Consider the following 23,476-nt stretch of genomic DNA (forward strand, 5'->3'; position numbering starts at 1 on the left):
TCTGGCATGTATGACATCCTTGTCACTATGAAATGCTACATTTATTTTTATGTACTACACGCTGTTCCTATACGTATTTGTTTGCAAATGTCTGATTACATCGCTATCCATCACTTGAAATTGAAAAATCACATCTACATACAGCAAAACACAAATGCCTTACCTTTTTTCAGATTTTACAAGACATGGAAAATTTTGCATTATGTCTTCTGAAATTTGGCATTATTTCTTTTGCATCTCACTGAAAGACACTGTTAATTAGCTTCAACACCACACAAATAAGATGAAATGACGACATATTACAGAGAAATATGCAAATTGTCCAGAATTTCTATTTTTCAATGTAACACAGCTGAAACAAATTTATTAATGAAAATAAGCAAAAATTTGCAAATAAAAAAAATCCAATTTTTAGCATAGGTTTACTATTTTTTTTTTTTGCAAAAAGAAAAAGACAGTAAAAAACTAAGTTTCAGAAAAAATATGAAGAAACTCTTTGTCACCAACTAAATTATAATGGAGAAGGGGTCAATTCAAGTAAAAAAGATGGATTCTCCAATGTAAATCCAGAGTAGCCACTATGAAGACCTAAATAACTTCGTCATGATACATATCCACAATATATAAGATGAGAGATGGTGCACCGAACAAAGTAGGCATAGTTAGAGTTTGGGAAAAGCCTTGTTATGAAAACTATAAAAAGTTATTGTACATGTCGGGCATAACATCTTTCTGTACACAACTATGAGCAAACTGGGTTTGTTACTTAATGCAACAATCTCATATTGTGGAAGCACTTCGCTACAAGTTAAAAGATTGATGCAATAAGTAGCAAACCAAGGTTGCCAACAGCTATATACAGAAAGAGGCTATGCCCAACATATACAGTAATGTTTTATAGCTTTCATAACTTGAGACTTAACCATAGCTACTTCCACTTACTGCACTATTTCACATACTGTAGTTATATATCTTATCACCGAGCTGTTCAGGTTTTCACAATCCCTATCTGCCCACTGATGAGATCCCAAAATAGATCAAAACCCAGGTTGAGACTAGGGCATACATTTTTATTTAGAGTAGTTCAGTAACCAAAGCAACTCATGACAAAGTGCCCCCACAACATAAAATCAATGCACTAAGTAGCAAACCAAATTTGCTCACAGCTATGTACAGAAAGAGGCTATGTCTGACATGTATAATGACAACAGTTTTCATAGATAGAAGCTTCTCCCCAGAACTTATTTATTTATTATACCTAGTGGTGAGCTATAGTGGGCTCGCAAGAGCCCATTGTTATTTTTTTTTTGAAAATTTGCTAACCCATTGTTGAGACAATCATTTATTTTACAAATAAAATCCTGAATGCAATTATTGAGTATCCAGAGCTGAAACTATAGTGGGGTGAGGGGGCCCCATTCCCAGCATTTTAATGGCGCAATTGATCGATTATGATCAATTGCGCCATCAGTTATAAAATTTTAAAATTGCTTCATTTTTGATTTAATTACAGTCCGACCTCTGTTTAACGAACTTCTTTATAGCAAATTTTTTGATTCCCCTTGGTAATTACATTTAAAATAGTTTCCATTGAACGAAGAAAATTTCCATATAACGAACGGATTAGGAGAGACAACTGTGTATGCATTGTTCTCACCTCTGGCCTTTAAGCAATTTAGGTAATTAGAAAGTGCGAATTAAGGGTGAAAAGGATTACCATTCCACAATGTTAGTGGTGTCCGTAAAACCTATGCAGTCACATACTGAGAAGTTGCGCTAGTCAATATGCTTTCCATAACCAGTCAGAGGATTAAGAAGATTCCCAACACAGATAATAGCCTCTGGTCAATCTGTGTTGTGGTTCCCCTTTACTCCAGCAAATGGGCGTATGTTTTTCGGAGAAGTGAGTGATCCACGCCTTCCAGTAAATTTCTCTTGTCTATGTTTACATGGTCACAGTAGCAGAATATCTGCGTGATTCCGACATTTTGCACTGTTTCAAAGAACTAGTGAGAGTAGCAACATAGAGGGGGGGGATTGAGGCAACTAAAATAGTATATAAACTTTACGAAGATGAAAAGTTGGCAGATTTTGAAACTTTGTCTAGCCTTTCAACTGTGTAGAAAATGTTCTAAAATATAATGGCATACAGGCAATAATTAAAAAAAAAAAAAAAAAACTATCACCAATCTCCAAAAAACTAGCGCGAATTAAGGATGATTGCTAAACAACTTGATGTGGAAACTATAAAGAACGGTCATGTGTTTGGGCCACGATGAGCAGCTGGTAGCTTGTGGATGGCAATTGTGGGTTGGAGAAATTATCCCGCTTTGTGCAAACATTTTGAATCAGAATTTTAAATATTCCAGATTATTAAATCGACTTTTAAATTTGGAATTTCTTAACCATTTAGCACTAATGATCGACATCTTGCAGGAGTGCTCTTACCTTTCAGAAGCTTTACAGAATCACTATGGTAAAAGCAGATAAACTAATTATTCAAACTATCAATGCTATTGCCAATTTGAAAAATTCTGAAGGAAATTATGAAGCTAAAATTGAGAGCATGTTGAAGTGGAAAGAATTTGAAGGAATCAAAATTGAAAGTAAAAAAAATTACCTTGTGACAAGTTATTAAATGCATTGTTTTATCCTCAAAGGATAAGTTATTAACACAACAGAGTAATTTTAAATTAAATAAAGAAAATAACGATACCATTGAAAGAAATTTTAAACATATGCTACCCAAAATCGTGGAGTGTGAAAGAACTTTCGTCTCGGTGGGAAGACAGTGAAAACTGAATAAGAAATTTAAGTTTTCTGATAAAATATGAAATAAAAATTAATGATTTTAGAGATTTTGTCGAAGGCAGTTTATCTTTAAAATCGAGTGAAATTCCCTTTTCAATTAAGAAAGCCAGAAAATATCTTTGAAATCATTGCGATTAGCAGAGTTGAAGCTGAGTGAGCTTTCAGTGTAATGAATAATATTGTGACAATTAAACACGTTACAGATTATGAAGACCATACATCTAAATGGAAAACCATTGCTTTAATTTGATCTGGATCGTTAAGTTATTCCTCTGTAATCATCGCTCAGCTATTGAGCAAAGCAGAAGATCAACAACAAATATTAATAAAGAAGTAAATTGTATATGGCAATTTTTAGAATAAATTTTTTTTGAATATTTGTGAAATAATATTTTTTCATGTAATCTGTGATTTTTTGTGTACTTTTTATGTAATATTTGTTTTTATACAGGCGGTTCTTGCTTTACGAGTTTTTTCCTAAGTATCAAGTATCAACAAAATCGAAAATATGAACATTAATTGCAAAAAATGAATGCTAAACATTCATACATACCACATTCCAAACTACTTGCGTAGCTATACAATACAGTGCACTCCACTTAACGATATTAATCAGTTCCAGAGATACCATAGTATCATTAAAATATTGTAATGTGAACCCAATAACACATTGTTTTTTGGTAATTTGCTTCAAGATCTCGGAAGTTGAAATTTTCGCCATATAACTAAGCTATTTATCTCTCTAAAATGTCATTTTTAAGGTCATGAGCGTGACCTTAAGGCCATATAAGAGGTCGTGAGCATGGTTTGTAAATTGTATTAGTTACCAATTCAAATCATTAAAATGCACTACACTTTCAGCGTTATCATATGTTCCATTATAAGAATCAATTTTAAATGCCTTTGTGATATTTTTCTAAAGCACATTTCTGGAAGTCATGACCATAAAACAATAAAAACAATTTGCACTTTCTGGTTTATTGGGCTTTTCTGTTACTACAAGCAATTATAAACAGGTAGTAAACTCGATGTTATTGCATTTGTGAAAATAGTGATAGCTGGAATTGTGTGGTTTTCTACATTATTATGGTGAAATATGTTTCCCCTTTACTGAAATCTTCAATCGTATAAAAAACATAAATTTTCAGAATCTTCTCTTCATTCCTTTTTTTTAAAGCTTCGTAAACTTGTTACTCCATGCGAATCGTGTTAGTTGCAATTTGTGTGTACCATTATGCATGCAATCGTGAAATTTATAATTAAATGAGAAGATTATCTTGGAAAAAAACGCCTCTTGAAAAGACAAATAAAAAAGTTGCACGTGTGCCGAGCACGTGCAGTAGATGGTTTATGCAAAACATCCTTCGCGTTTCTTTTATGTATTTTGCTTTGTATATATTGATTACGAAATAAGAGCTTTTTTATTGTAAATATTTTATTGATCATTCACAGATTTTCATAATTTATGGAAGACAAGATACAATGGATTTATGATAACTAAAGTAAGAGATGTATACTTGCAAGTGCAACATATCAAAATATATCTGTAAAATAGCACCGACTGATGAACAGATCTTGTAGTTGAAGTGACATATGCAGCTGTTAGGGGAACCTAACAATTGAAAGTAATGAAAATGCGAGACGAAAAAAGAAATTGTTGACAAATATTTGTATTGTTGCAATTATACTTACTGCAGTAGTAACTTCAGGAAGCATGATTGTGATGTCATACTATTCAAAAATTCTAAAAGGTTAAAACTGCCGACACTGTCGTATCCAGTTATCATTGTAAGGCAAGGCATGACGACCAGGTTTTTAAGTTTTTTTTGTTTTTAGATAGACCTAGGAACGTTTTACACATTCACTTATATGCATGGTTAAGGGGATAAAAGCCGCATCTGTCCACCCCGCTAAATCTGCCCCTGACTCGAGATATCATACTGGTCACGAAAAATGGGTCACCCGCTCTAATCACACTACTAGTAGTGCGAGCGTGGGAAGTACCTCTAGTGGAAGCCACAGATGACATCACTTCCGTGATCGATCAAATTTATGTGGTAGAAAGTCAGAAAAACTGCGAGCCCATTGTTAAAATATTCACAGCTCACCACTGATCATACCTCCTTATTTATAAAGAGGAATAATAACATTTTTCTACCTGCTTGCAAATGTCATATTGATCATTGATGGTCTGATCCTTCTATCCATCTGTTCACACTTCAAGGAAAATTTTATATCTGCTTGTTCACAATCCCTAAACCTTCCTCATTTTGAATCTTTAATTCTATATCCTCTAGTGTCTGTATGTCATCCCCCCACTGATTTCTTTCCTAAAGTTGCAAAACTGTACATTTAGTAGGATTAAACTTCAGCTGCCATCTTTCAGACCACACATGTAACCAATTTAAGCCAATTTACCCCCATCAATATCACTGCAGAAAAGAGGGGCCCAAAGCTTAATCCCAAGGGATCCTCAATGGCTATATTAGCCCATTTTGAAAAGTGCTCATTAATTACCTTTCTGTCTCCTTTCACTTAGCCAGCTCCAAATCCACTTGAAGATCTTCCCAGTAATCCCAGAAAGTTCCTGTTTGTATAGTAAAATCTCATGAGGAACCAAATCAAAAAACTACACTAAAATTATATTAGTAGTGGCAAATGATGCAAGAAAGCAAGCTTATAAAGGCACCATCCAAAAAAAAAAAAAACCCTACACACTTTCCCCATCCATACTCTCCATGGATTTGTCTAGTTCTTCCTTGAATTTATTCAAACCATCCACTTCCACAACAATAGATGGATGCCTGTTCCAACAATCAACCACCCACTGGCTGAAGGCAAACTTCCACACATCTGTCCTGCAACCATCCTTCCTCAATTTGAGTTTATGCCCCCTCGTTGTGTAGGCTCCGTAAGAGGAAGGATGCCATCAACATTTTGATTATCCAATCCATTCAAGGCTTTAAATATCTCAATCAGATCTTTTTACAGGTGGCTAGCTTCCAGATGCTGCAATTTGCAGAATGAAGCCTTTCTTGGTAGAGCACTCTTTTGTTCCCTTCACCAGTCTGGTTGCCCTTCTCTGCACCCATTCCAGCAGATCTACATCCTTCCTAAAGTGAGATCTCCAGATCTGTACACAGTACTCAAGATGTGTCCTAACCATTGCCATGTACAAAGGGATAATCACCTCTGTATCCCTGTTAGCAAAGTTTTTGTATATCATTGACAAAAACCCCATAGCTGTAAATACAATACCGAAATTTTGTGCATCTAAAAATGCTTCATGACTTCATCATGCTAATTAACCAGATTTGTCAGGGAAGACTTCCTCCTCACAAACCCATGCTATGATCCCTTTAGAATTTCATTCTTATCGAGATGTTTCTATATTACATCCTTAATCACTATTTTCATTAACTACTTCATCAGTTTCATCAACTACATTACAAAAGTTAAACTCATTAGTCTATTTCACTCATTTCCAACTTAGCCTATCCTTTATGAATGGATGAGGTTTTTTAAGCAAATGTGATTATTTTCAGTTGTTCCTTGAATAATTTGAAGCAAGTAACAATTCTAATCTTTGATGGAGACATTAATTAATGACAAAAGTGTATATAAAAACATTAAAAAAGCTGCTAGATGTCAGAGCAGTTCCCTTATCCTGAGTAATAACATGACTGAGTTGCAGCAACATACTGGAATTGTTAAATAAATAAGAAAAGTACCTTAACAATAACTTGTATAAAAAAAATAAATAAATTAAATAAATAATTAATAAATACTTTAAAATTCCCAGGATAACTGTCCTATGAAAAAAAAAAAGATATTGAGCAAAAAAATAAATAATTACATAGGAATAGCTAAAACTATAAATATTTTCAAATCTAATCTGGTGCATAAGAAAACAAGGACACAAATACATAACACTCTCGCCAGACTCATTCTAACCTATGGCTCTGAGCCAATGACAATGAGAAAAGGGGATAAGAGAAGGCTGACTGGTGCAGAAATGCACTTCATGTGCAGAACTGCAGGCTATACCAGACTTGACATGAAAAGAAATCAAGACATCCTGTCAAAACTGGAGACAACTTCAGTACTGAATTTTATTGACTCGCAGAAACAGATGGATCCAGCACGTAGAGAGAATGGAGGATGGACGCTATCTGAAAGAAATTCTAAACTACAAACCCCGGGGAAGGAGAGACAGACGTAGACCCTACAAAGATGGATAGAGACCATAAAAGGCCACTAGGCCTAATATTGGGCAGGAAGAAGAAGAGAAGAATTAATAAAGAAATAAAGTTTATGCTTCCCAAAAATTTAATGCCAATCTCACTACTTCACACAAAAAATTATTTTTACCTCGAACAACTCCTAAATCGATGAGCACTTCAGATAAAATGACTAGGCCTTCAGTGAACACAAGAATCACTATTATAATATTGCATGCTCTGCTATTTAACCCTGTCCATATCCTTTCACATGTTCTAGGGATGAAAAATATACACATATATTAATTAAATGAGATATAAACTAAATAACTAAAGTTATAAAACTGTTAGGCTTTATTAATTATAACAAAAGCAAAATATTAATTATAAAAACTGTATAGTGTATTTGCTTTCTTTCAAAGCATATACACAGGAAAAAAAAAAAAGAAAGTACAATATAGGTTGTAATAATAGGTTGAAAAAAAGAAAGTTCAAAAAGTTGTAATAATGAATTTTTTACTGATCATGTATGTAATAACAAAACCATTTGTATTCCTGTATAGTTCTGTTCTTTAATAGTTGCGATAAAACAATTCATGAAACACTGATAACATATTCAAACACCAAAAGAAACACTACATATTTCAACATCTCTATGTTGGTAGGATAATGAAGCAATAACATGTATTCATTTAGCACAAAAAAGGGCTTTCCAATAATCACTAAATCATGATTCTTGGAAAGGGAACTCTACATTTAGTTTTTGTAACAAGACTAAGTGCCTATGAACTCTTAATAATCTGTAATGTATGCTGTACAGTGTCTTCATAAGATTCTTAAAGGACTGAGGAAATACCATTCAACAGATTTACTATGACAATCAATTCATAGTGTAAATGACTATCTATATAGTAATTCCTCCTTATTTATTTATTTGTTTTTGCTGATTTAATTCTATGTTACTATCTAATAAATTTTGTTTGATGTATGTATGCACCACCCTCCTAGATAATTTCTGTGCACGGGTGTTTGTTGAATAATAATAATAAGAAGAATTAAGAGTCAAGATAGGCCAATTGACGCAGTACCAACGGGGCAATAGGAGTAAGAAATTAATTGGAAAAGTGAAGAGCATCCTCAAGAGAGACAGCGTCCCCAGCAAACATGAGACAATAAAATCAGAAAATAGGAGAACTTGGACACATTGAAGCAGAACCTCCTTGCACTCAGCAAGAAGACTACGCTGATACAAAGAGAGCTCCCAGAGGAAAATAAACAACCGAATCTTCGATGAGGACCAAAGAGGCTTCTACAGGAATCTCGGAGAAGATGGGAAAGAAGGGAACGGACCACCCAAGAAGACGACGATTGAGGAGTTCTGGGGAAACATATGGAGCAGGGAAGTAAGACATAACAGGCGAGCCACCTGGATAGAACTAGAACGCAAGGAAACCAAGGACGTACAAGAAATGAGAGGGTGGGAGATTCAGGAAAAAGTAGTAAAACAGATGATCAAGAACTCTCACAACTGGTGAACTGCAGGAATAGATAAATGTCCACAACTACTGGTACGTACAAGAAGCTCACTTGCACACACAAGCACCTGGCAGAGCAGTTCACCCGAATGATAAGGCACCCAGAGACAATCCCAAAGTTTCCCACTCAAGGAATCACATATCTGATTTGTTCTAAAGATCCAAGAAACCGGCAAAATATAGGCCAATCGCCTGCCTCCCAACAATGTACAAGATTTGACCAGCTGCATAACCAGGAAGATATCAGACCACTTGGAGAGCCAGAACATAATGGCCGAACAACAGAAAGGATGCAAGGAACAATTAACCATTGATGCAGCGGTTATGGAGCAAGCCGGAGAAGCGGCGCAACATGTACACAGCCTACATCGATTACCACAAGGCCTTTGACTCTGTGCCTCATAGCTGGCTAATAGAGGAGCTGAACATCTACAAAGTCAATCCGATAGTGATAACCTTCCTAGAAGAAACGATGGTGAAATGGAGTACCATCATTAAGGTCGTAAACGTCACAACCAGGCCAATCCCCATCAGGAGAGGAATCTTTCAGGGAGATGTCCTCAGCCCATTGTGGTTCTGTCTAGCACTTAACCCGCTATCTACCATGCTCAACAGTAGCAAGTACGGATATAACCTCAAAGAAGGAAGGAAGAACCTGTACACCCTCACCCACTGCATAGAGCTTGCTGTACATGGATGACATCAAGCTCTATGCGGGAACCGAGAAGCACCTTCAGCAACTACTCCAGATCACCGAAGAATTCAGTAATGATATTAGGATGGAATTTGGTCTGGACAAATGCAAGACCCACGAATTGTGTCAGGGAAAATTAGTCAACCGAAACTACCAGCTGTAGAGTGGTAAAGAGATCGAAGCCATGGTAGAGGGAGAGGCCTACAAATACTTGGGGATGATGCAGGCTCGGCAGTTACAGCACAAGGAAATTAATGCCTGCCTGACCGAAAAATACCATCAGAGACTCAGAAGCCTGCTGAAAGCAAAGCTGAACGGAGGGAACACAGTTAAAGCCATTCTGAGTCATAGATTGGACTAACACCGAGCTGGAGGATATCATGAGAAAGACAAGGACAATGATGACCAAGAGCTGCCAACACCACCCGAAATCTGCTGTGGAGAGACTGACAATTGCCCGGAAAGAAGGAGGAAGGGGCCTGATAGACCTCATTGAGCAACAGAAGACAGTGATCGTTAACCTGAAGGATTACTTCCAGAAACACACAGCAGCACTCCACCGGGCCATAAGGAAGATAGACAAGCAGTATACCCCACTCAACCTAAGCAAGGAGTCCCCCCCAACCAGGAGGTACAAATGAAGCTAGAAAGATGGGCAGAGAAGACACTCCATGGCAGACACTATAATGATCTCCATCAAGATCACATAGATAAAATTGCTTCCAATGCATGGCTCGTGAGCGAGATGCTCTTCCCCAAGACTGAAGGATTCATGCTCGCCATCCAAGACCAGGTAACCAACACTAGGAACTATAGAAAATACATCGCCAAGGAGCCTGGAGTGTTCGATGACACATGTCGACGATGCCACCTGGCCTCAGAAACGATCCAACACATCACTGCTGGATGCAAGGTGATCACCCAGACTGAGTACACTCATAGACACAACCAGGTAGCCAGGATAATACATCAGAAGCTAGCAAGGAAATACCAGTTGGTCAAAGAAACTGTACTGTACTACAAGTACGAACCCCTGGCAGTACTAGAGACCCCAACCCACAAGTTGTACTGGGACCGTGCCATAATAATGGACAGGACCATCCCGCACATAACCCTTGTGGACAAGAAGGAAAAGGCTACCTATTTGATTGACATAGCCCAAGCAACCTGCAGAAAACCCATGGGGAAAAAATCAGGAACTACATGAACCTAAGACAGGAGATCAAAGAGATGTGGCATATGCAACAAGTAACGACCATTCCAATCATCGTGTCAAACACAGGTATGGTGCCAAAGACCCTATATAACAGCCTAGCAGCAATAGGTCTTCCAGCAAACACCTACAAGGAACTACAGAAAGTCACAACCTTGAACACCTGTAGGATAGTCAGAGCGTTCCTCGACCAACGGTAGCACCAGACATAACAACCACCACCCTGTGTACTTGGTAGCAATACCTGTCATGAGGTGGAAGCCCCAATCAGGGAGAAATAATATAAGAGCAATAATAATAATAATAATCATAATTTACTAGATTTATCATACTATTTTTGGTCTCCTTCGATCTGAAAACACAATTAAATATATGAAATTATTAACTATAATATTAATTAAATTTAATTAATTATAATTATTTAATTACATGGAGTTAGGGGACTATCCTATTATGTTTTCTGTGCAACCAGCAGAATTTAAACTGCTTAGTTAATCCAGTGGTGTTAATGCTCATAGCAGAATGAACTTTGCCTTCACAATGAATTGCACTATTCTCACAAAAATGACATGGTTAATAAGTTAATCCGTTAATTATTTAAAAGATGAGACAATGGCTAAATGGCAGATCAACTTCTTTCCAATGTAATGACATTACCAAAGGGTTAATCTTACAAATGCATTACTTTCAAACAAATATATGTGTGTAATACTAGAGAAACTTGTTGCAATAAAAAGTTTATTCTGTTGTGAGAATGAAAACTATTGAATTAACAAGGTGGTATAAATCCTATTGACTACGGGGAAAAAAAAAAAAAAAAAACAGAGTGAGAGAGGGGGGACAACAAGTAATAGACCTTAACTCCATATAATTTCAATAAGATCAAACAACATTAGCTGTTTGATTTTACAAGGCGTGGCTATTAAACAATGACTTTCAATAAAATAAATACAGCAATACCCCACATAACACTGATAATTGGTACCAAAACTATTCTGTGTTATGTGAAACCGTGCTGATTGAAGTATAATTATAATGGGTTTTAATTGAATGCGTACCAGAGAAACAATCTATAAACAAATTATAATAAATCTATAAACAATTTGCGCTTGATAGCCAATTAAAAGTATTTGAAATTTAAGAAAATATTGCAAAAATTTTATTAATGAAAAGGTAACATCATGAAAGATGAGAAAAAAGCAGTTGTTTATTTAGATATTTCAATAATGAAGTCTGGTGAAGCCATCACTTCTTTTCTCGGCGTACAAGTCTTTGTAGCATCAAATCCCATCTTGTAAAATTTGCTGTACCTTGATGCTGCGTTCAACATTCAGATCTCCATTCATAATCAGCTTGCAGGCCATGTCAACCCCCCAAAAAACTTTCTCCAGTTCTTCTGTTGAAAATTTGTTTTAGTGGCACTTCAGTGTTATCCACTTCAAAATTGTTTTCCTCTTCTGCATATGCAGTTTACTCGTCAATTTCAAGGAGAGTTGCATCATCTAAGTCGCACGTATGTCAATGCAGTGTCCAAAGTTTCGAATCCCAAGTCTTTTCCGACCTTCACAATGTCTTCGGAAATTATCTGAACTTGCGATTCAAAACCAGTGAAATCATTTACCAAATGGGGCAAAACATGCTGCCAAACAGAATGCATGTTGTTGGCGGTGATTTCTGGTCAAGATGCAGATATATTTTCGATCGTATTTAAAGGGGTAAAAAATAAATTTTGAAATGAAAAGTTGAAAAACTATCATGTCGTCTCGTCAGGATGGAATTAAGAATACTGAACACTGTAGCATGTTGCAGATGACTTTCTGAAGGGAGCTATTGTCACATGTGCATGGTAGACAATAGAGTTGGCACCACAGCATACATGTATAGTATCTGGCTACAACAAAGCAGCATATATGTATAGTACCTGGCTACAACAAAGCAACATATATGTATAGTATTTGTCTAGGCTATTGAATGAGTTTTAATATGTACAGTAAATTTTCGACTTAAACTTAATTGAAAACCGTATTAAAGTGAAACCCGTGCTGTTTGAAGCCGTGCTAAGCGAGGTATTGCTGTATATTGAAATATTTCATACCTTACAAGTTATCCCCTTCAAAATAATTGCCTTCACAACTTGCACACACTGTTCCATATGTTTCTTCCAAACATAGGAACATTTCTGGAAGTCATCTTCTGTAAGCCCTTTTAACCCTTTGGTAATTTTTTGCTGAATATCTCTAATGGACTGACAATGGGTTGCCTTTAAGTACACGTTTCAGTTTAAGAAGAGAGAAAAGTCACACAGGGCTAGGTCTGACGAGTAAGTGGATGTTTATACTCAGGGATTTATTTTTTTCACAGAAACTGGCTAATAATTTGTTGAACTAAACAAACTTCTGGAGTGAATGGTTGGGTGAAATGGGAAGAGTTTTTTCAACCATCCTATTACAATTCAGGTCTCTTCCTTTGAATTTTTTTCATATATGTCAGAACTTTAATGTAGCATGCTTGATGTGCACTCTGATTCAGTGGGATGTATTCAGTGATAATAAATCCTTTAATATCTAGGAAAACAAGAAGCATGTTTCATTTTTAATTTTGACATTCTTACTTTTTTTTTGTCTGGGGGATTGTTTAGTCTTCCATTTCATTAACTGTCTTAGTTTCTAAGTCATACTGGAACAGTCAAATTTCATTGTGAGTAATTACAGTAATCAGAAAGTCTGGATCTTCTTTAATTTTTTCAGAAACATATTCGCAAACTTGGAGCCTTTTCATTCTGTGATCTTCATTCAAAGTTTTTAGCACCATTGTGGCACATGCATTTCTCATGCCTAAATTTTCAGTTAAAATTTGTCTAACTGTTTCTTTGCCCATATTGAGTTCTGATAAAACCATTCTAATGTTTAAACAACAAGAACTTCTAATCAATGTCTGTACCCACTTCACATTTTCATTAGTTTTCATGGATACCGGATAGCCTTGTCATTCATCGGCTTCCACATTCTCTCTTCCTTCTAAAACTGTTTTATGCCATTCAAACATGCAAGACCTTGACACATTATCTTCCCCATAAACTTGATGTAACAATTCATAGCTTTCTAAAGATAATACCAACTATCAGTTGGTGTTTTCTTTAGAAAGCACCAACCGATGGTTGATGCTTTGATTTGTTGTTTGATTCTTTTGTCTGTCATTTTTACAGCAAACTGTAAAAACACAAGGTAATGAAAATGTCTCACTGCTAAGCAAATGAGCATATTGCGACATGACTTGGCAGGCAACTAAGGAAAGGTTCAAGGTCAACTGTTTGGTGGCTGCGTACAGTCTTGCTATTTAATAGCCACACCTCATCTAATTATTCGATTATTATCACAAATTCTGTAGCTTTCATATGAAAACTAGACTTTAATAATAATTGATTTAGATGATAAAAATTGAAATAATATTTTGAAATAAAATCATATATTTTGTTATTCTGGATTTTTTCTTGAACTCTATTTGTTGATTATAATAGAGATCACATTTGCTATTCCCTAGTTATCTCACTGATATCCACTCCAATTTAGCCATAACAGCTGTAAGCAAATATATCCTCATTGACCATTTCAAGAGAGCTTGTGATGTAATGATCTGGAAGTCTCAAGTACATTATTTCTAGTTCTTGTGACTTTTCAAGGACACATTTGAAAAATCAAAGACATTCTGGGAGCAGGTGGTCAGTTCTAACAGCTATCCCCATATACTAGAGTCATTCATAACCCTGAACATAATGTTAGGTGAACAAGAGACTATCAGTGCAGACCAAATTATAACAACTGCAGATGTCTCCTTCCTAAGTGGAATCATCATTAGGAGATAAAAGATAGTGGTCCTTATAGGAACAGACAAAACAAACTGTTTAGAAGAAAATATCCCATTGTCTACAGAAATTTCCATATAACAGATAAAGTTCTGATGGAAGTTTAAGATACAAGGGAATTGTGAATTATGAATTCATCCCCGAAAGTAGGAATGTTAACAAAACATATTTCAAGATTTGTGTCTGTATTTTAATATTTAAATTCAACAAGGGTACTTAAGGACTGTTGTGAGTTGTCACTTCAAAGTAGTTTCCCTGGGTCTCAGTACAGTAATTTCAACGAATTTTCAATTTAAATTGCCACATCTGCCTAATTTTTTTAGATCTTTTGCTGATGGACACCTAGATTGCTGTCATTAACCACTCTGTCAATCTTTGTATCATCTGCAAACATGAACAATATTATGAAATGTCTGTGTTTGCAGATATTATGATTGATATTGATGTCTTTATCAATATCATTCATAAATGTTGAACAAAGTGAGGACCCAACAATTAAACTTAAGGGATTACTCCTACAGATGAGAACTGAAAAGATACTGAGTCAGTCTGACTTGATATAAGTGATAGGGAAACAAAAATGAGGCTGTTGGTGTGTAATAGACCAAATTAGTCTCATAAATACAATGAAAATGGAGTGGGTAAGCAGATAAATGTATTATCATGGGGGGGGGAGTGTTCAATTTTCCAGAAATTGATTGGGACTTGTGGGTGGGCACTCTCACAACCGCAGTATATTTCTTTATTGATCACATAACTGACTGTTATATCTACGTGTTAGGATGTCATTTAGAAGAACAATATTTTGACATTATTTTTAAGTATTTGACTTTGACACAGAGAACTTTTACACTAAAAACCATTTGTAGGTAGTAATTATAATATACTAATCTGGGACACATCTGTTGTTTACTGTTGTTTGGTTTTTAGGAGCATTAGCAACTAAGGCCACATTGCTCCGAAATATGCGGTGGTCATTCCCTGACCTTTCCCCATCCTCCGTATTTGGTGGTGACGGGCTCGAACCCCGGTCTAATCAAGAAGCGTGTGCTACACACTGCTGCTCCTTCCCACCTGGCTACGGAGGCGCCTGGGACACATCTAAAGACATAACTGTTGTCAAGGGTAAATAGTAGTAGTAGAGGTATGTGATGCAAGAAAGCAAGCATATGAGCTTATGTAGCATCAGCCAAAAAAAAAAACAATTTCGCACATCCATTCCCTCTAAAAGTTTTTCCAGTTCCTCCTTGAATTTATTTAAGCTATCAACTTCCACAATGACAGATGGAAGTTTGTTCCAGCAATCAACTACCTACTGGCTAAAGGCAAATTTCTGCACATCTATTCTACAACTGTCTTTCCTCAATTTGAATTTATGCCCCCTCAGATTCATAATCTAGGAGGCATAAATTCAAATTGAGGAAAGACAGTTGTAGGATGAAAGTGTGAAAATTACTATTATATATTATCAAAATCATTCAGGAATATATGTTTGCCCACAATTCTGCCAACTTTTACACCTACTAAGCTATTTCAGCCACATTGTGCTCTTCACCTGCTCCATTCACACAGCTGAAACTCTCAATACCTATCAAGAAAAGTGTTTTCTTCGATTTTTTCACTGAAAAAAATTCCGATTGAAAAGTCTCCACATAGTTATCGCACAAACAGGGAAAATGCAATATCAAGTAAAGCCTCAAGATATAAATAATTCCAACACTTTGTACATTGCAATAATATTTTAATAGATAAGCATCATGTTACAAACCCTTTACCAGGTTCTTATTTGCATAATAAGAACAAGGATTACAAATTTGCTTTTCTCAAACTTTTGACATGATGTTGTAAGAGGTGTCTCTAATTCAGTATCTAGCATTTTTGTAGCCTACTATTCTCAGGAACCTCCCCCAACCATGCTTCATTAATCCCTAATTAATTTTATTGTTAAGAAGACCATTCCATAGTTCACCTATATATTTCTCCCATTATTTCTGTTTAAGCAGCATGCTTAAATTTCATGATGTAAAATGTTTTTAATTTACATTTCTCTGTCAGTCAAAGATAATAAGGGAGATAATATTCAAAACTCTCAAATAAGATGATAAAAAACATGCCTAAAGTGCATATCTAAAGCACTGCAGGTGTTTTATTCTTAGAAATTATTTAAAAATATATGACTTTAATATATAAAAATGATTTTCACAGAATGAAAATAATGGTGGCAACAAAAACCAAACAATTTTGAATTATTTCTTGCCGAATGGGATAAATTTTTATTCCATTAACCAAGTGTGTGTATATGATATCTCAAAAAACCTTGGGGCACAATATGGGTTAACAATAAAAACATAATTATACTGAATTATAATTCAGTTATAATGGATATTATGCAATAAAATATTTAGAAATCATAGTAGGCAGCACAGGGTGCTAATGAATTCCAATGGTGTGTTTCAAGATGTTAATATTTTAGCAATAAAGCATCAAAGTCCAGCCAAAAAGTTCTCATGTTATTCCTTTTTAAATGTTTATTTAAAATTTTGTTTGATTTTAACTGAAACAACCACTGAGAGAAAACTTTTGAGATAATATGGAAACTGACCTGCTAGCTTAACTTCTATTCTAGGGAAATAATGGAGTCACTAATTAAAGAAGTAATGCAGAACCACCTAGACAGAAGAGAATACTTCAGTCACAGCATGGATTTGTTAAGGAGAAGTCTTGTGTAATCTATTTGAATGAATATTGTGATGCAGTGACAGAAGAACTGGATGCAAAAAATAATTTTGATATCAAATACTTGGATTTCAGGAAAGCTTTTGATACTGTTGCACATAAAAGACTGCTGCATAAATTGGAGCAGTGTGGCTCACAAAAGTTTAAGAACTGTGCAATGGTACATTGACGTCCTACTCCATGTTAGCTGTTGTAACTATGTTGTTTAACAAAATTGGGCAAGTTACTGCTAAGGATAAAGAGATGGTTGGGTGAGAGAAGACAGAGTTGTTAACAATGGATAAAGGGGTGGTTAAGTGGGAGAAGACAGAGAGTAGTTATCAATGGACACTTCTCTTTGTGGATTAATGTTATCAGTAGAGTCCCACAAGGTTGTTGGGCCCATTGTAGTTTTCTATATTTATTAATGATATTGATCAGGTTATATCAGTCAATACCTAATTTTGCAGATGATACAAAGTTGGCAGGGTGGTTAATGACAGCAATTAAGGTATGCTAATGCAACAAGATCTAGAAAAATTAAGCAGATGGGCTAAGAAATGGCAACTGAAGTTTAACATTGACAAATATAAGGGTACTGCACATGTTAGCATAATCCCAGACTAATGAATCAACTGTATGGTACTACACTTAGGGTAGTGAAAAATGAAAAGTACCTGGGGTAACTGTGCAGTCTGATATGAAGTTCTCTGAGCAGTGCAGACTGTCTGCAAGAGTAGCTCAGTGTCTTGTCAATGATATACAAGAATTTTGCTAGCAGGGATAAGGAGGTGATTATCCATTGTATAAGGCAATGGTCAGACCAAATCTTGAGTACTGCATACAGGTCTGGAGGTCTCATTTGAGGAAGGATATACAGCTGCTGGAACAGGTACAGATAAGGTGTTGTTATTGTTGTTGTTTTATGGCACATTAGCATCTAAGGCCATAATGCACCAAATCGACTACAGAGAATGGCAATGAGATTGTTGAGGGGAACAAAGGGGTGCTCTTACCAAAAAACTTCAGTGCTGTAAATTGTAGCACCTGGACACTAGGCACCTGTGAGATGATCTTATTGAGGTGTTTGAGGCTTTGAATGGCTTGAGAAAATTTAATGCTGATCGGACTCTTCCTCTTGCTCAGACTATGCACAATGAGGGGTCATAAATTCAAACTGAGGAAGGATGTGCAGAAGTTTGCCTTCAGCCAATGGGTGGTTGATTGCTGGAACAAGCTACTATGTTAGTGTGGAAGTGGATAGTTTGAATAAATTCAAGGAAGAACTGGACATATACTGGAGGGGATGGATAGGTGAAATGAGAATTTTTTTTTTTTGCATAAGCTGTATAAATGTTCTTTCTTGCATCATGTGCCACTGTTAATAGTAACTGTATATTAATTATAGTTTAACAAATCAATTAAAGTGAAATGTGTAAAACAGTTTAATAATTTCTATAAATAAACCTAGTACTTTTACAACAGAATATTACCTGTGATATTTTTCACCTTCAGTCATAAGGCTCTCTCCACTTAGCCCCCATGACAGAGGATCTGAATTTCTCATCAATTCCTCTTTACTTTTAGGAGAGAAGGAGGGAGAGGGAAGGAAAAGAAAACATATTTAGGTACTTTTGTTAAAGAATTAATCTGTCATATAACTATTTAACTTTTAGTAATGATTTAGTAATATACCACAGAAACAAAAAATTAGTCTACATGTAAGCAAAAAAAAAAAAAGAGTAAGCAATAAAAGAAATGTTGAAATAAAAAAAATAATATATGGTATATACATTTTCCATAAATTCTTGCTTACATAGATATCAAAATTCAAAATAACGATATTTGTGTTCTAAATATAGACATTAAAATTTTAAAATATTAGTCATTTGATTCCTAGACACTGTTCTAACTTTTTGTATACTTATAATGCATGCACAGTTTTTATGATATGTTTTTTAGTTGTACTTTTTATGTAATACGATAAGAATTTGCAAAAAAAGTAAAAGAAAATAAAATAAAAACATATTTCTTTCAAGAAATAATGTTGTTGTGGTTATGGGAGGTGTTATGGTGCAATAGCAACTAAAGGCCATTATGTGCCAAATAAAGGTAGAATTCAAGAAATAAGTGACTGCAATACTTCACACACCATGATAGCTACTTTGCTAATTAAGCATCACTTTACAAATCCTAGCCTGATCCATGCTCATGTGTGCAATTTTGCAGGTGATTATTATTTCAGTTATATATATATATATATATATATTTTTTTTATTTATTTATTTTTTTTTTTTGACACTTACAAGCCTGGCTTTCTTGCATTGATTTACCTTTCTTAATGCTATTACTGATATATGAAAAACAACAGTTTTATTTACAAAACTATACATTATCATCAACCACCTTTTGAGAACACTAATAACAAAAATTAAATTTCAGTAATCTTAGAACTTATTTGCAGTTCTGTAAATAAATCTATATTATTATATTATTACCATGTTTTTCATTGTAATTTTCACTTGCATACTGTATAATCGATATATAAAAAGTTGGTGCCTGAGTATGAAAGGGTAGTAGTAGTGTTAAAAATTCATGCATTTAATGTATAACGCTTTAAATAGTAACCCACCAAGTTTCACGCAGTTTCAATTTTTTTTTTAATTAGAGGTCCTGAAATCAACAAAGTCATGTGAACAAGGAATGATAGACAAAATCAGTCACCATGCAATCATTCAATATTTGAGAAAAATACAAAGACAATTCATGAGGATAGGGTTACAGCATTGGGGGAGGATGCTGCTTCCTATTCCATGGTTAAGAAGTGGGTAGCAGAATTTAAATGAGGGTGGGAGAACCTGGAAGATGATCCATGCTGTAGATCATTTTCCAACATCCAACACTCCAGAAGTTGCAAGAATGTGCACAATCTCATGATGAGTGATCGACTGACAGTTCAACTGAAGAGTGACAGTTCAGTAAAGTGTCAGCATCTTGGGCATCTCATCTGAATATCACATAATAACAGAGGTACTCATTATGAAAAAGAAGTCAACACAATGTACCAAAGTTATTGACAGCAGTTCAAAAATGCACGAGTTTAAGTCAAGTGAATATTTACATTGTTTTCAAGCAGATAAAGCAATTTACCTTTCAAGCTTTGTGACCACAGATGAGGAGTGCATCTATCACTTTCACCAGTGACAAAGGAGCAGTCTAAACAGTATAAACACAGCTCTTCTCCCCCTCCAAAGAAAGCCAAGTTGATTCCTTCTGCTAGCAAGGTGATGGCATCAGTTTTTTGGGGGTGTTCATGGAGTGCTGTTAATGGATTACCTACAGAAAGGCCAGACAGTCACATGAGCGTATTATGGCAACCTGTTAATGATTTGTGTGAAAACATCAAAGACAAACACCAAGGAAAATTCAGCAAAGGAGTTTTGTTCCACCAGGACAATGTGCCTGTGCACAAGTCTGCCACTGCCATGGCTGCACTGCATGAGTGTGGATTTAAAATCTTGTACCATCCTCCATATACATCAGATCTAGCACCACTGGACTTTCACCTATTTCCTATTTTTGAAAAAATACCTGGCTAGCATCCATCTTCTCAATGACAGTGACATCATTGCTGCAGTGGATGCATTCCTTGGAGGCCCAAGAAAAAACTTTCTTCACAGCAGGAATCAATGCACTATAGCATCGGTGGCAAAAGTGTATTGACTACAAAGGGGACTATGTTGAAAAGGAACAGATTACTAGACTCCTCAAATAAACACTTCATACTCAGGCCACAAACTTTTCAAAAGCCACTCATACCCTTGATACCATGTACTTTCGGACATGGTATCAGGTTTACCATTATAAATCCAGAAGGTTTAATTATAATTTAATCCAAAAGATTAAATGTAAATAAAAATTTATTTCAGCATCAGAGCCAAGTACAGAAGATATTTTTGCAACCTTCTATGTTATCACCTGAAAGTAACTTTGTAGACTGCAATTTGAAAACTTTTGCTCTAGAGAGAAATATAAAATAAAGTTGTAACATTAGCAACCAAAAAATAATATGGATAATTTTTGAATTTTCTTATTAATAAAGTCTCTTGAAAGATTGTTAATTCAATTCCTTGTGATATGAGGAATCATGATATTTATTTTTTTGACATGGCTCTTGGTTCAATAGGACTTGTTTAAACTTTTGATATGACCTTTGGGTCATTAGGACTTTGTTTAAAACAGGTAGACAAACTCCAGATTGGACCTGGTCCACAGATCTGGAGTGATCAATGATAAATAACAAAGAACAGAAGGGATATGGAGACTTCTAGGAATTACTGCATAATGGAAATTATAAATGTACAGATATATGTGCTTAGCTGCAATTCTATACTTGAATATTAGAGTTTTAATTTGTAACTTTTTTTATACATATAAAATGCTCATGGTACCTACAGATAGAATGTAACAATATCACTGCTGTATATTGTACTTTATGAAAATTCCAAACTTTCAATCTGAGGAAGGTTACAAGTTAGTGGTTCAAAATATAATCTTAGCAATGTCTAAAGAGCAAATACCATTTATTTATAAATTAAAAATCACCTAACTCTAAAAGAAATGTTTATTCAAAAAATTAAGAATTAACACTTTAAATTATTTTACAAGGTCCAAAATGAAAATATCAGAAAGCAAGTATTTATGTTTACAAAAATGTTAATTTAAGAGAGTCTAAGAGGATCACAATTGCTAAAAGCTATTTAAAGAATGGTAAAGGTATTATTTAATCATTAAACTTTATTTGACAAGTAACTTTTAAAAAATTGGGGTAATTTTGGGAAAGTTATTTTTCATTTCAATGGTTAATGCATAAAATGAATGCATACACAACTATGAAATAAGGTAATGTGACCACAGAAACAAAAAATTAGTCTGCATATAAAAAAAAAAGCAAGCAATATAAAAGAAATGTTAAAATAAAGAAATAGAGTCTATATATTTTTTTAATAAATGATTTGCTTACACAGATATCAAAATTCAAAATAATATTTGCACTAAAAACACGTCAAAATTTTAAAATATCAGTCATTTCATTCCTAGGTAAAAAAAAAACACTGTTCTAACTTTTTGAAAACTTACAAAGCATGAACAGTTTTTACATCATAAAAAAGGATAATGCGACTAAGACTGCAAAACATGACAAAGGTTTATTATAGTTAAAGCACTAATTTTTGTGATATTATACTAGCACTACACATAAAATTACACTAAAATAAGAATAATATTAATCAATAGCAATTAAATAAACTATCAAAAAAATCCACCTCTACAGCACATGTATACTTATTGTGCAAGAGCAATGCATCTGAATAAAAATTACCAAGAGACCACATTAGCAAGCTCCAGATGTATTACAGTACTAGCCTACTTTTGGCCACCTGTTGATGTTTATGGATTCGTACATAGAAATTACTATACACTATCACCTGCAATCCTAAACATTATTCTGCCTTGTGAGCTGATGGAATACAATATATAACGAAAGAAATGTTAGAGCAGAAAAATATTAAGGAAATAAAAGCTTGAAAAACCAGTATAGGATGAAAAAAATAAATAATAAGTAAACATGGATTTTTTTATTATTATTTTTTTTTAATTGAAGTGTGAATAACAAAGAAATGCAATTTCCTATTCCCAAAATATTGAAAGTTCTTGTGATGATACAAAACCTGGGTGAATCATATTTCCAAAGTGAACATTTTTTAAAATATATATTTATTTATATATCATTACAATGTTTTTGCAGCTTTCTGTACAAAGCAGTGCTGTTGGAAAGCAGTTCAAGGTAGAATCCTGACTAAGAAGCATAAACTAGCTTATGCTGTTTTCTTTTAAAATACTGGCAGCTCTAGGCCAAGTGACTTTTGTTCTTAATATGACCTTCCCTGTGGAAATGATTCAAGGAGAGATTAGGTCACATAAGCAAGGTAGAAATGGCTCTGACAGAGGACACCAAATTACCTTGATGTTATCTTCAACTATATCTATATTAGAGCTGTAGAAGATTTTACTGTTATGGCTATGAAAAGGCAAAATGAATACATTTAAAAATATAAAAACCTAACAAGTCCTTTTTATATCTTTAAATTTATTCATATCACCTTTTCAGTGCTAAGAAAGTATTCACTACAAAATCTTTTAACAGCAAAAATGCAAATATTCTTGGGCCATGCTAATAAAAAAAAAAAGAGACATAAGTAATCATTTCCACTAAATGTCCTGGTAACAGTAGTCAGATACATGCCTTCTAATTCATTAAGTGAGAAAGTTACTAAATATGAATTTTTAGTCTACTTTCTAAAAACAGAAAGCAAGCTAATTCTAGGATGATTGTAGGAGATTACCAAGTCTACCCTACCTGCAACA

The 23,476-nt window shown here is 34.7% G+C and overlaps 1 protein-coding gene across 1 annotated transcript in view; it reads right to left on the reverse strand.

Moving 5' to 3' along the window:
- LOC150088841 (uncharacterized) overlaps positions 1-22,497 on the reverse strand; it is a 78,106-nt gene extending 55,609 nt beyond the window's left edge. Inside the window, exons 1-3 of the mRNA XM_090370337.1 lie at positions 22,431-22,497; positions 18,544-18,630; positions 7,183-7,307 (exon numbers count right to left, since the gene is read on the reverse strand). Coding sequence (XP_090226463.1) covers positions 7,183-7,307; positions 18,544-18,617 — 199 coding nt within the window. The 5' untranslated portion in view covers positions 18,618-18,630; positions 22,431-22,497. The remainder of the gene's footprint in view (positions 1-7,182; positions 7,308-18,543; positions 18,631-22,430) is intronic.
- Positions 22,498-23,476: the final 979 nt, after the last annotated feature.

Source organism: Mastigoproctus giganteus, chromosome 3 (assembly GCF_048544385.1).
Source record: "Mastigoproctus giganteus isolate SK-2022 chromosome 3, ASM4854438v1, whole genome shotgun sequence".
NCBI classification, from domain to species: Eukaryota; Metazoa; Arthropoda; class Arachnida; order Uropygi; family Thelyphonidae; genus Mastigoproctus; species Mastigoproctus giganteus.